Genomic DNA, 14,520 nt, shown 5'->3' with positions numbered 1-14,520 from the left:
AAAGGCTTCTGAGAGCTGAACAGTCAGGATTCTTTGATAACATTGACTAAAGGTGTTCGTGTTGGTGTAATTTAAATAGTTATTACTTAATTTAGTATTAATGCTGAAAATTTGTGATGAAATGTCAGAGTTTTTGAGTAAGGTTTTTTTTATTATTAAAACACAAATTCATTAAATCTGTAGGAATTAAAGTTAGGTGAATTCCCCGAGCATTTAAACTTGATTTGCCCTCTTCTACTTCTAGAATATATATTCCACAGCAATCACTCAATTTGTAGCTATTCTGCATATCTGGAAGCTCTAGATCTTCTGTAAGTTTGTCCAAGAAGACTTAATTCACATGCAAGAAGAGCACAACTCGAGTTTGCCTCTGGACATATACACTGTTCCTTTAAATCTTCAGATATTGACGACTAAAACTGCCTTCAAAATCCTGTATTTTACTACTGTAAACCAACTTTCTTTCGTGTGCGATTTACTTTCATGAATTTCGCAATCCAAGTAAATTCGTGAAAGTTTATCTCAGCGAATTAATATCTTCTAATTCATCATTTAAATAATGATAGGAATTCCCATTCAATCTTTAAATCTGAAAACGCTAATTTTCACAAACTTCTTGAAATGCAGATTGTGAAATTTAATAGCTGTCAAAGAATGTTGCTATACAGTTTTCGTGACAAGCAACATGTGCTCTGTACACTCCGGCAGATTAACATTGGCGTGTAGAAGCTGATCTCATATTGGTAATAAAATTAATGAGAAATCAGCACAGAATGATGAAACGACTGCCAAGAGTCCATTTGCCATAAAAACAGAACCTCATACACTCATTTCTTATTGCTCTTGGACATATCAACTTGTTCACCCCTGAAATTTCTTAATGGAATAGTCCTGTGACTGAATTGGAAGAGTTCAATTGTGTCTTTAGTGGTAATCATGAGTTTACATCTGTTTCATGCTTCTGCAAGAAGATCATGAAGATGATTAATTTAGGGGAAAAAAGTCCAAGAACAGATTGGCAATATTGTTGAATAATGATCAAAGAGAGCAAAGATAATGAAAAAAAAACTACCATTAAAATTTTCTTCACAATTACCCGTTAAAAAGTGCATGTCAATTTTTTTTTTTTATATTGCATTTATTTTTTCTTAATTCAATAAATGTTCCAATGAATTGAATTATGATTTTTGTTTTGTCAAAATTCATTAAATGTTTTTAAACCTAACAATTCTACGCATTGCCAGCTTTAAATTTTTAAAACAAGTCTTTCTACTGATTCAAGGAAGTTTTCAGTGACTTCAAGGCATTTGAAATTTTAATCAACATTTGATTAAAACACAGAGCACTGTTACTGTGCGAGTCGGGTGATATATTCAGGGCTGCCAAAGATTACGCTTTTTCCCAACAGACAACAAAGAATTCCATTCCGATTGCACGATAACCATCACAAGCCTACATTAAGTTTAAGTCTCCTCAAGGACAAATGGCCCATTCCTTACGGCAACACCTTAAAGAACTCACTTTTTCCGGCTAATGTTTTGTGGTGTGTCACCATTAATAGCATGTTTAAGAAAAAAGAGTTACCTCCCTTTTCTTTTCTAGATAATCTAGTAGGAATGTTGCGATCTCTCGCAATCTACGGTACATTGCGGTCCCCACATTTCACTTCTGTAAACCGCCCACAGAAATATACAGGGAGCGCAACGTATTAAACTATTGCCATCACATAATACTCCATGACCCAATGAGGTCAAGAGACTACCAGTCCGTGAGCCGTAGACAGGTAAATGTTGGGACTGCAATGAACCCTGGGAGATTGACAATGTTGGTGGATTTTCGTATATACTATCAAGGAATCTTCTACTACTACTGCTACAAACCTGTCTTTACTGAACACTCTGAGGATCATATTAAGCAGGTGGTCTTTATGCAGAAGTGGTGGCTATGGCAGGTTTTATTGTATTTGAATTTAAATCTTTCATGAGTGTGCCATAAGGTATTTCATGATCCATGTATAAAATATACAACAGTGTCATGGATTTATTTTACAGATCGGCATTAATACAACCTGCAACAACTAGTGAAGATAATGATAGTGTGGAACAAAGGGGAGATAATTAGATAAAGTGAAGATAGGGAGGAACTAAGGGAGATTATTATTTAGTATAGATATGGTGGGAGTAAGGGGAGATAATTATTTAGTATAGATATAGTGGGAGTAAGGGGAGATAACTATTTAGTGTGGATAGGATGAAACTAATCAGAGATAATTATTTAGTATAGATAGGATCGAACTAAGGGAAGATAATCATTTTGTGTAGATATGGTGGGAATAAGGGGAGATAACTTTTTAGTGTGGATAGAGTGAAACTAAGCAGAGATAATTATTTAGTGCAGATAGGATGGAACAAAGGGGAGATAATTATTTAGTGTACATAGTGTGGAGCTAAGGGGAGATAAGTACTAAATCTAGATAGGATGGAACTAAGTGGAGGTATTTATTTAGTGTAGACAGAGTGAAACTAAGCAGAGATAATTATTTAGTGCAGATAGGATGGAACAAAGGGGAGATAATTATTTAGTGTAGATAGGATGGAACTAAGGGGAGATAATTATTTAGTGTAGATAGTATGGTACTAAGGGGAGATAATTATTTAGTGTAGATAGGATGGATCAAAGGGGAGGTATAATTATTTAGTATAGATAGGATTAAACAAAGTGGATATAATTATTTAGTGTAGATAGGATGGAACAAAGGGGAAATAACTATTAAGTGTGGATAGAGTGAAACTAAGCAGAGATAATTATTTAGTGCAGATAGGATGGAACAAAGGGGAGATAATTATTTAGTGTAGATAGGATGGAACAAAGGGGAGATAATTATTTAGTGTAGATAGTATGGTACTAAGGGGAGATAATTATTTAGTGTAGATAGGATGGAACAAAGGGGAGATAACTATTAAGTGTGAATAGAGTGAAACTAAGCAGAGATTATTATTTACTGTAGATAGGATGGAACTAAGGGGAGATAATTATTTAGTGTACATAAGGTTGAGCTTAGGGGAGATAAGTACTAAATGTAGATAGGAAAGAACTAAATGGAGGTAATTATCTAGTATAGATAGGATGGAAAAATAGGAGAGATAATTATTCAGTGTAGATAGGATGGAACAAAGGGGAGATAATTATTTAGTGTAGATAGGATGGAACAAAGGGGAGATAATTATTTAGTGTGGATAGGATGGATCAAAGGGGAGGTAATTATTTAGTGTGGATAGCATGGTACTAAGGAGAGATCATTATTTACATAGTAGATAAGGTGGAACTAAGGGGAGATAATTATTCAGTGTAGATAGTATGGTACTAAGGGGAGATAATTATTTACATAGTAGATAAGGTGGAACTAAGGGGAGATAATTATTAAGTGTAGATAGTATGGTACTAAGGGGAGATAATTATTTAGTGTAGATAGGATGGTACTAAGGGGAGGTAATTATTTAGTGTGGATAGCATGGTTCTAAGGAGAGATCATTATTTACATAGTAGATAAGGTGGAACTAAGGGGAGATAATTATTTAGTGTAGATAGTATGGTACTAAGGGGAGATAATTATTTAGTGTAGATAGTATGGTACTAAGGGGAGATAATTATTTAGTGTAGATAGGATGGAACAAAGGGGAGATAATTATTTAGTGTAGATAGGATGGATCAAAGGGGAGGTAATTATTTAGTGTGGATAGCATGGTACTAAGGAGAGATCATTATTTACATAGTAGATAAGGTGGAACTAAGGGGAGATAATTATTTAGTGTAGATAGTATGGTACTAATTAAGGGGCTATAATTATTAAGTTTATATAGTATGGTACTAAGGGGAGACAGCTATTTAAAGTTGATAGAGTGGAACTAAGGGGAGGCATTTATCAAGTGTAGATTAGGATTGAACTAAGGGGAGATAATTATTTAGTGAAGATAGGGTGGAACTAAGGGGAGACACCCAGTTTAGGTGAAAATGGGGAGAACAAAGGGAGATAGTTAGTTACAGTGTAAATAGGGTGGGACTAAGGGGAGACAATTAGGTACAATCTATGTAGAGGATTCAACTAAGGGAAGACAATTAAGTCACAAACCTACCTCATGGTAAACCGAGCTTTGTCCAAATGTTGGAATGCGGAATGATTTTACTTTTGGTTTTCCATCAGGGTCCACAATTTCCTGTAAATATACAAACAATGAAACACTTAAATTGGTGATATTGTGTACAGGACGCAGTGACCATATATGTATTTGTCCAAATGAATCGGTTGTCTTTTTTCAAAATTTTTCCCCTTCATCCACAAACGTAAAACTATCTTGTAAATGGTCATTTTTGTAGGCCTCCCATGATGAAGTGTGCTGTGTGTGTGAAGTGTGTGGTGCATGTTTTGGGACACAGCAGTATATTTGTGTTGTTTCTTCTTGTATCATGGCACTTTTGCCATTTTATAGTGCTATCCCACATTTTTAGACACCAAACGAATGTCTGTTCCTTCAGAAACCACAGTAGAAGTAGAAATAGAAGTATATTAAAAATCCTCTCTATCAAGTAACGATCAATTTATTATCTTCAGTCCTTGTGGATGACTTATACAGCTTTATGTATTTAGCATGTTTTTGTATCTGGGATTGATCACTAGAACCTGCATGAAGGTAGTTTAAGACGATGCAGTAGAGAAAAACAAAAAACTTCAATTTCTCAGATAATTCACAGAGTAATCCTGTAATTGCTGCAGAATATGTGGATTGATCTTTCTAAGGGTAGTGAAACAATGTCAGGTTATTTATCACAGATACTCGCATCATGTGTTTTTAACGGGGGACATCAACGAAGTTTCACTATTTGAAGGGAGATAACTCAAATAATACCCTTTTCTACCTGAGTGGCGACAATGCTCTGGATATCCTGAACTGATATTTTTCTAAGAGGGGAGACCACTCTATGTGGAATATTAATCTCTCCAGTTTATTACATGCATAATCCGTTTTTTATAGGTGACATCACCGAAGCTATACTATTTGAAGGGAGATAACTGTAATATTACCATCCCCTACCTGAAAGGTGACAATATTAGGATATCCTGCACCAATGTTTTTATCTTACATCATTTGTTATTTAATCGGACAGCACCATTTGAGGGGAGAAAACTCTACGCTATCTGAGGATAAGCTGTACCGATGTTTCTAAGAGGGGAGACCACTCCTTGAGGAATATGAATCTCTCCATTTTATAACATCAGAAATACAAGCTTGCTACTTTCATTTCGATCTCGTTAATCGTAAAACATATTGCACATCCCGTAGTCCGTTTTCTCTTTTCATTTTGGTGTGTATTGGCTAGTATGAGGCTAAATAGCACCTCCTTGATGTATAGAGGAAGATTTTGGCTGGTATTGTCTTGAATCAATATTCACACATTGAAGAAACCAGCATGTTTGGCCCTAGTGTTGTACTTCGTAAGGCAATGCATCTTAGCTTTGGATCCTGTAATGATTCGCCCCTCGGTCTATTCGCGGCACTCGGCTATCCCATAATTCTTCATTAGTGCCACCTGGTGGGACATGTTAATCAATAAGTTTCGGCTCTTAGTTATTAACGCGGTAGAGTTTGTCAACCATTGCTTAGATGTACATGAAGCCAAATGGGCTTTTAAGAAACTTAACAAAATTGTTTTAAGTGTGTTTTTACAAAATGATGAAATTAAAAGTACAGGTTGTATTGCATAAGCAAGACGACACTTGTAACGTCCTGACAAGAAGAATGTGTTCAACAGAATACGATACACATAATAAGTTTACTCTGCCTCAATTTCATCGGTAAGACTTTTTTTCCGCTTACGAGTAAAGACGAATTTACGATGTTGCCATCCTATGCTGAACAGCCTCCTAACACTTCTAAAGTCGTAATTTTCGAACAATTATATATAAAATTAAACAAACCAGTTAATCAATGATCTGTTTCCATGGCGACAGACAAATTTCTTTAAAAATCTAAAGCTTGGAACAGAGAAGGTCTTGGGAAGAGTTGATTAAGTCTGAACATTTATATATCATGTAAAGAGCAAATTAAGATGGATGGCTTCACAGTTTATTGTGGGGCCCTTTCCAAATCCGACGCTGACATACCGTTTATCAAATCGCTTCAATAATTTTTTGCACAATGTTCCTTGCCAACAAATATCATAAGATGTGGTTTGAAAAATTCAGCCCCCCACTAATACAAGTCTAAGGATCTGTTCATCACTTAGATATAAAAGGATTTTATCTTAAGCTTTAAAAGGTTAAAAAAACAAAATTAACCATGATAGCAAAATGGATCTATAGGCAATATCACAGATCAAATTCAGTGTATCAATGAGCTTGACCAATCAGATTTAGCGTAATATAACTCCATATCAATGAGCTTGACCAATCAGATTTGGCGTAATATAACTCCATATCATTGAGCTTGACCAATTAGATTTGGTGTATTATAACTCCATGGCATACTGATGAGCATGACCAATCAGATTTGGTGGAATATAACTCCATATCAATGAGCTTGACCAATCAGATTTGGTGTAACTATAACTCAATATCAATGAGCTTGACCAATCAGAATTGGTGTATTATAACTCCATATCGACAAGCTTGACCAATCAGATTTGGTGTATTATAACAGGGTGGGTTGCCACTCTTCAGAGCTGTCAAAGTGGGAGATATCTCCCACCAAAGCATTGTCCAAAGTGGGAGATTTTGCGCGGCATCATTTTATCGACATTTACATGTTTGCACAACAATTAGAATATAACAAAACAACACTTGTTGTCTTCTGCTTATTTATCTTCCAAGCTGGTTTTGTAAGTATTTCAGTGCATTGAACAAATTCATGAAAAAATAGGCTTATTTAAATTAATCAAACATGTTTTACAATTATGAATAATGAAACAATATACTTAATTTTCATAACAATATAAGTACTGATTTCAAAAATAATTTCAGACCTGTTACACTATACATAATAAATGTAACTTAAAAATCTAATCTGAGAGAGAGACAGAAAAGAAGTAAAATTTCATTGAAATTTGATTAATTGGAATTAAAATTTACTTATTTTTTATTTATTTCATTATTTGATCAATATTTTGTCTAAAATTTACACCAAATTTGTTTTATTTCAAATGTGATTTATTAGTAAAATCATGAAAATTTATATCCAGGCCCCGATTTCTCGAAACAAACTTAAGTCCAAACCTGACTTAAGTCTAAAGTTTTCATTTAAGTTACATAAGGAGAAAAACTTAAGTTTTGACTTAAGTCTGCACTTTTGTTTCGAGAAATTGGAGCCAGATCTAGCGATTACAATTACCCAAAATGGCAGCCATTACGATTGCAAAGTTTGTTTGCATTGGATAGTTGGCCTATAGGCCTGTTAAACATTCAAAATGTGAGATAAATCTTAGTGGGAGAAATTGTTCAATATTGTGAGTCTCCTATCGAGGACGATACCCAGAAACAATCACGTGGCGGCACGTAAAACTCTTCAATCGAGGACATGAGAGGTGGCAACCCTGATTATCACTACATATCAATGAGCTTGACCATTCAATTTTTTTTGTTATTTTTAGATCTCCATATCACTTCAGAGTTTATTTCTAAGATTACTTTTTAATTAATGGTAAATATGTCCAAAGCATAAAAATTTCTATTCTATATGATATATTTAGGACTATAAAAAGAAAAACATCCATGATAGAATTTTTTTGTGGTGGAATATTCAAGCTCTAGACTTCTCCATTATATATTAGCATTAAGGGTGTGTCTGTAATAGGATCAAGTTACCATCAGCTATCATTAGGAGACACGCGATATGTAATCCTCGTCAACTCCTAATCCCCGATATCACACCAGGAGCATACAATAACACACCGTTATTAAAATTGCATGGAGATGTAACTCCTCACATATTATCAATAAAGATTGCAATATTAGATCTAAACCTACATGAACTCTGTAAAAATCATAATTGCATAAAAAAAAAAAACGTAAAAAAATGCAAATTGTTTCATATTTCCTGTTATATGATCATAATAATATTGAAACAAACCTTTTAAATGGTATGATGCGATACTGTTCTAAGACTAGGACCAGTCCATTATGAGTTATCAGGGGAGTTTAAAGATGACAAGAGGGTCTGTATTTAGTTACAGTAAGCGATGTTATTCCAGCTTCCATTTAAGTTCCACTAAAGAGGCATAATGATGTGAAAATGACTCGCTTAAACACCTGATATTATCGCCTATCCACAAGTGCTAATTGTAACAATATCGACAATGATGGATCGGCAGGTGCAAAGCACCTTACCTGTAATGAGTGTACCTGCAAATAACATCAGGTGTTCAAAATACCAAATGCATTGTTTGCTTGATGAACAAATTTTTCTCAAAAAATATCTAAAATTCATCATAACAGAAAAAAAAATCTTTGAAAAAGATATATGTTTTAATTACATGGGTTAAAAAACAACATTAATTTTCAAAATATCCATGAAAATTACACAAAAAATTATTCAAGGAAATTTATTGTGACTTTACTTGGAAGTTAACTAGTCAGGTAAATTCTGCTCAGCCGTTAGCTACACATGATTCACCATAGATATATTGCGTCCTAATTAGTCCATGTTAACGACTCAAATTCAGAACAGGTAAGCCAGCAAATCTGCTGGAGGTCACCATGGTGATGAAGAATTATTGAATATCATGCAAACGCAATCTGTTGCTAGGTAAACTTCAGTATTACCATGGTAACATGTAAACAAACATGACTAGAGCATATTTTCAGGAATGCGAGGAGACAATGAACAGTTAGGAGCTAGCTGAGATAAATTAGTTGTAAAATTATATCAAGATTCCATGAGGTACTTACAGGGCTAGTTTTACTGATATTTAATACATGTATCATTAGAATGGTAAAATTTACAATCATTCCAAACACAATACAGTCAAACCTGTCTACATAGACCATCCAAGGGTCAGAGGAAAATGGTCTTGACATAGCCAGGTGGTATTTATGCACAGGTTGAATTTGGTTGAAATTGGTCATTTGAGACCATAGAAAATTTCATCAATAGGTGATTGCTAATTCAGTCAGGTTTTACTGTTGTTGGGATAAATCTTATAGTGGTTTTCGAAAATCTAGGATTGACAAAGAAGCCATGTTTAGAAAGTCATTTTCATACGTAACTTTAATAATAAAGTTTAAGGAGGCAGTCTAGAATAAGTTTTCTGAAACTTCTTACTAATCAATGGGGGTTAGATAATTGATGTTGATGTACAGGTTTATTACTGAAACCTCTTGAACACATATCAATTAAACAATAGCTTTCTAGACAGTGACCATAAACAAGGATTTATAAGTGAGAAGGATTCGTTACTGTCTCTTTACATTACTAAACATCACACAAGACACCTATGAACCGGGAATAAAAACCATTTCTCTCAACAAATACTTGTCTTATCAAATCAAACGAAACACCAATGTAAAGTTTATTAAATTTCACAATGTTTACCACTTGCTTTAAGGTCGGAAGATTTAGAGGATATGTCTTAAATTTTCGTTAAAAAAATATGACAGCTCATGAAATGACGGCCCTATTCAGAAAGTAAGATGGCAACCCTCGCGCCTGCAAGCTACATCAAAGGCTGCGCCGGCGGATATCAAAGGAAAATCAGTTGTCGCCCAACGTCACGGTTAGTGCACAAACACAAAAGCGCCCGTCTTGGACTTCCCCAAAACCAAGTGTGACTTATCCTTCTCATAATAACGTACTTGCCATAAATGATGGAATATCTCATACACAGTAACACTGAGGATCACCAAAATCACTCAGTTGAAAACATGGTTTCTTATACATATATTACACACATGTTAAAGAAACCGCGACAGAGAATGGAAATTTCTCATTATGACCATAAATTTGTTGTAAGCATGTGCTATATAAACATGTTTTACTGTACTACATATCAAAACAGTGCAGTGAAGACAAATGTCAATATAAGGTTTATGTAAATTGGAAAGTGCATTATGGGTAGTTATATATAGGACAACATAATATAACGATGCAGAACAATGAGTAATTCATAAAACACCAACGAAAGGTTAAGTTTCTGGACACGATGAATTGATGGTTTCTGGAGATGATAATTTGATGGTTTCTGGAGAGGATGAGTTGATGGTTTCTGGAGACGATGAGTTGATGGTTTCTGGAGAGGAAATGTTGATGGTTTCTGGAGAGGAAATGTTGATGATTTCTGGAGACTATAAGTTGATGATTTCTGGTAATGATGTATTGATGGTTTCTGGAGACAATAAATTGATGGTTTCTGGAGAGGAAATGTTGATGGTATCTGGAGAGGAAATGTTGATGATTTCTGGAGACGATGAGTTGATGATTTCTGGTGATGATGAGTTGATGGTTTCTGGAGACAATGAGTTGATGGTTTCTTTAGACGATAAGTTGATGGTGAGATGTTCATTTTTCTGGAGACACAGGTGAGTTCTTAGTTGAAGATGGTTGAGGGGTCTGGTGACATTGGTGAGCTGTTAGTTTCTGAATGAAGACAGTGAGTTACCAATGACACGCTGATGCGGTACATCATCCCAGGTTTTCTGGAGACTTCTGGTGAATCACGCTGGTAAGGTGTGAACTGGAGTTGGCTATAGTTTAACTCAGGTGTTAGTTTATATGGCTCAATGAGTCGCTGATGGGATGTTAGTTTCTTCAGACTTTGAAGTCGCAGGTGAGTCGCTGATCAGATGTTAGTTTCTGGAGACGTCAATCATCTGTGAGATGTTAGTAAGAGATAGTTAGTTACTGGTGTTAGTTGTTATGGCTAGACGAGTCGATGTAAGATTCTTGGAACTTTAAGTTGCCCGTAAGGTGTTAGTTGCTTGATTACTGGTGTTAGTTGTTAGGGCTAGCCAACACAAATCAGTGGTACAACTGCTGACACTATATATATCGGTACCAAGCAATTCACCACTGACTCGTAATGACAACCAGTATATCACAATGAGGCTTAGAGGTCAGCAAATCAGAGTGAGGCTTAGGGGTCAGTACGACACAATGAGGCAAAGGGGTCAGCATGTCACAGTGAGGCTTAGGGGTCAGCAAGTCACTGTGAGGGTTAGGGGTCAGCATGTCACAATGAGGCAAAGGGATCAGCATGTCATAGTTAGGGTCAGCATGTCTTAGGGGTCAGCACATAACAATGAGGCTTAGTAAGGGGTCAGCACGTCACAATGATCGAGGCTTAGGCATCAGCATGTCACAATGAGGCTTAGTTAGGGGTCAGCATGTCACAATGAGGCTTATTTAGGAGTCATGCAGTGCGTCACATTGAGTTGAAAACTGCACATGCACAACTAAGACCTTAGACAACTACAGTAAAACACAGTTACAATAAACATGCTTACAACAAATTAATAAATTTACGGTTGTAACCTCAGTATTGTTCAATCCCCATCAATTATCCTACCCTATTTTTTTCTTGTAGGTATACATACACCCCTTCAAGCTGATTTCTCTCAACATCTTCGCTCTCGAAGACACATGAGACTTTCAAATCTGGGTATTTTGTAGGGTGCCATGTTTGGTAGAGGTTAAATTAGGGCCCAAACCTAGGACCTCCAAATACTAGTGGGATGACTACCTAGTCACCGATGATTGACCTAGTCACCGATGATTGACCTAGTTCAGTCCTACTCACCGATGATTGACCTAGTTCAGTCCTACTAAAAAAATAAAACATGTTTTCTAGATAATGACTTGTGACTTAATGTCAAAAAACTGTGACCACTGAAAAATAGAGTTCACTAAAATGCCATCAAATGATTTGTATGATTACGCAATGGAACATTCAGCAGGCACACAGAGTGGAAAGAAAAACTTGTCTAATGAATACTGAAGAGTTCCCAAGGGGAGATAATTCAATACTGTAAAACAATCGATGGAAAGACAAAAAACAAACGTCAGACTCCCTTGGGAGCTATCATTGGGAGCATTCATCTGGAAGTGTAAAACAATTGCGAGTTTTGATTTGTTAGTAGAGATGGTGACATTAGGGTCTGGCTAATGTGTTGACACGATATTTTCCGACATTAATGCAAACTGCATGTTTTTATATGGCACAGCCCAGCTATATATACATCGCTATTCGTAATAAAAGTAGGTCATTTTTTTATCAAAAAATAAATGCAATTAATCACATAATGAACATTGCTATTAAATGATGAATGTTAATTTCACAATTGATCAAAATTAATTGCAAAGTTAGTTGATTGCCACTGCAGATTAGAAAACTCATCAATTGATACTCATAAATTTACTATAACAAAAATGATTAACATCATGCTAAAGCTGTGCATGTGGGTAGAAACCAACCCCACCCCACTCCCTTCAACCCCCCAACCCCTCATCCAAAATGGTACCTAGCTACAGGACACAGTTTCACAAACATTCCTTAAATAAGATGCTCTACTGCTGACAAATAGTATTTTTTCTCAATAAAATCAGGAATTAGTATTTTTCTTCAGTTACAAAAGTTACTTATTTATATTAATTAACATCATAATTACCACCAATGAAAAATTGAGCTTCTTATTTTACTTTAAGATAAAAATATCAATAATAATTTATTGTGTCCACAAAAAAATCTGTGGCAATATATGTCTTATATGGAATGCAGTACTGATTGTGTATGCACCAAAAGTAAATAAATAAATTATTTTATATTATTTTTTTGCGTTAAATTAGACATACTATATAAATATGCATGATTAAATACAAATTCTTGTTCAAATGACGAGTATCATTTATGCTCTGTCAGTGGTGGATCATCTTTAGATATTTTCAAAATTAAAGAAATAATCGCGTTTCTATAAATCACAAAAGTGGTTATGAAGATTATAATTATATTAAGACTCAATGCTTTATTCTTAGACTAGGATATGATAATCAGTTAAAGTGAAAATTTTGTCACATAATTCTAGAATAAACACTGTGATTATCAACGATGCTATAATTATCTCTCCATTATCATTGTACATCAAGTCTAAATGAGACAATCTGAAGTTACCAGAGCTAAAAACTCAAGATCTCTTAAGTTAAAATCTTTTCACCCCAGTTAGGCCAGAATCAACGGTTTAATTAAACATTCCATGGTGTAATTTTCATCTTTGCAATAAAACGAAAATTTTTGAGATTGTTATCCCCAAAATTGTTCCCCTAAGATTTGTTAAATTAAATAAAAATTATTGTCTGCCAACTAAAGAAAGATAATGGAGGAGCAAAGGTGTCTCCCTGGCATACATACACTTTTCAGTGCACATCGGCTAAGAGTGATTTACTTATACTACAGTTTTCATTAAAATTTTAAAATGACTTGAAATTATAGCAAAGCTTTAAAGATATAAAACAGACAATTCAAGTAACGAAAAAAAAATGCAAATGTGTGATTTAAATAGAAGGAATAGATCGATTTTTAACATCATCAGAGGACTCACAGACTATTAATGTCTGTATGAAATGATATCCTTCGCCACCAAATCACTGAAGACTCTTTTAATTCATATGTGAATATGATGGATAAGGGAAATTCCACCCGAGGATCACAAAATATTATAAAACCTGAAGCTTGTCAAGGATTTTACAAGATTTTGTGATCCTGAGGGTAGAATTTTCCTATCCTTCATATCCACATATGAAAGAGTATTTTTCTCACATTCCTTGGTATTTTTATTACAATTTTACAATTATGACATATCTTGCCAATTTAAAAAAGGTCAGAAAAAAATTGCAACTGCAGGTCAATAATCTCCATACATGAAGATTGCACAATATTTTTAACGCAAATCCAATTATTTGCATCTGTTATTGATAAAAGTGTCTAGTTTCTGAAATAACACAAAAATTTTACCAAGAAAATAGTAACTTTGTTGATGCATGGGTAGCCATGCAATACAGCCTCGGGTAACAGGAGAGTATTGCTGGAAATAAACCAGTAGTACAAATGTTGTGAGTATGAGAAAAATGGCTAACACTTATCCCTCCCCCATTCCCCACAAACACACAATTTCATGGTGAAGAATTTAAAAAACAGATGTTGGATTACCATGCCGATAAATGGCAGAACATCAGGCACATGCCTTTGTGATAACTTTTACTCTGTAATTTTACGGCATATATAACAGCCATAAACATATAACACTAGGTCAATATCTCAGCAATTATTCATAACCAGCCATATTGGACGCAGAAATCATGTAACATGGCCGACTTGTATGGAATTATTTACCTGCTTCAACATTTCATAACTATACCTTCTGTAATCAGGCAAGACCAAACCAAGAAAAATAATTGCTTCTCAGACCAAATATACCAGAAGGGCCTGGAAAAGTCATGCTTTTTAGGCAAATTTTCATGTATTACCACAAGTATTCATTCTGTT

At 34.8% G+C, this 14,520-nt stretch overlaps 1 protein-coding gene across 1 annotated transcript in view; it reads right to left on the bottom strand.

The window, feature by feature from the left end:
* LOC138310896 (hyccin-like) overlaps window positions 1–14,520 on the bottom strand; it is a 61,322-nt gene that overhangs the window by 12,348 nt on the left and 34,454 nt on the right. The window contains exon 5 of the mRNA XM_069252222.1: window positions 4,134–4,214. Within this exon, the coding sequence (XP_069108323.1) occupies window positions 4,134–4,214 (81 nt within the window). The remainder of the gene's footprint in view (window positions 1–4,133; window positions 4,215–14,520) is intronic.

Source organism: Argopecten irradians, chromosome 16, assembly GCF_041381155.1.
Source record: "Argopecten irradians isolate NY chromosome 16, Ai_NY, whole genome shotgun sequence".
NCBI classification, from domain to species: Eukaryota; Metazoa; Mollusca; class Bivalvia; order Pectinida; family Pectinidae; genus Argopecten; species Argopecten irradians.
Note: the sequence above shows the minus strand (reverse complement) of the source record. Positions and strands in the feature narration are given on the sequence as shown.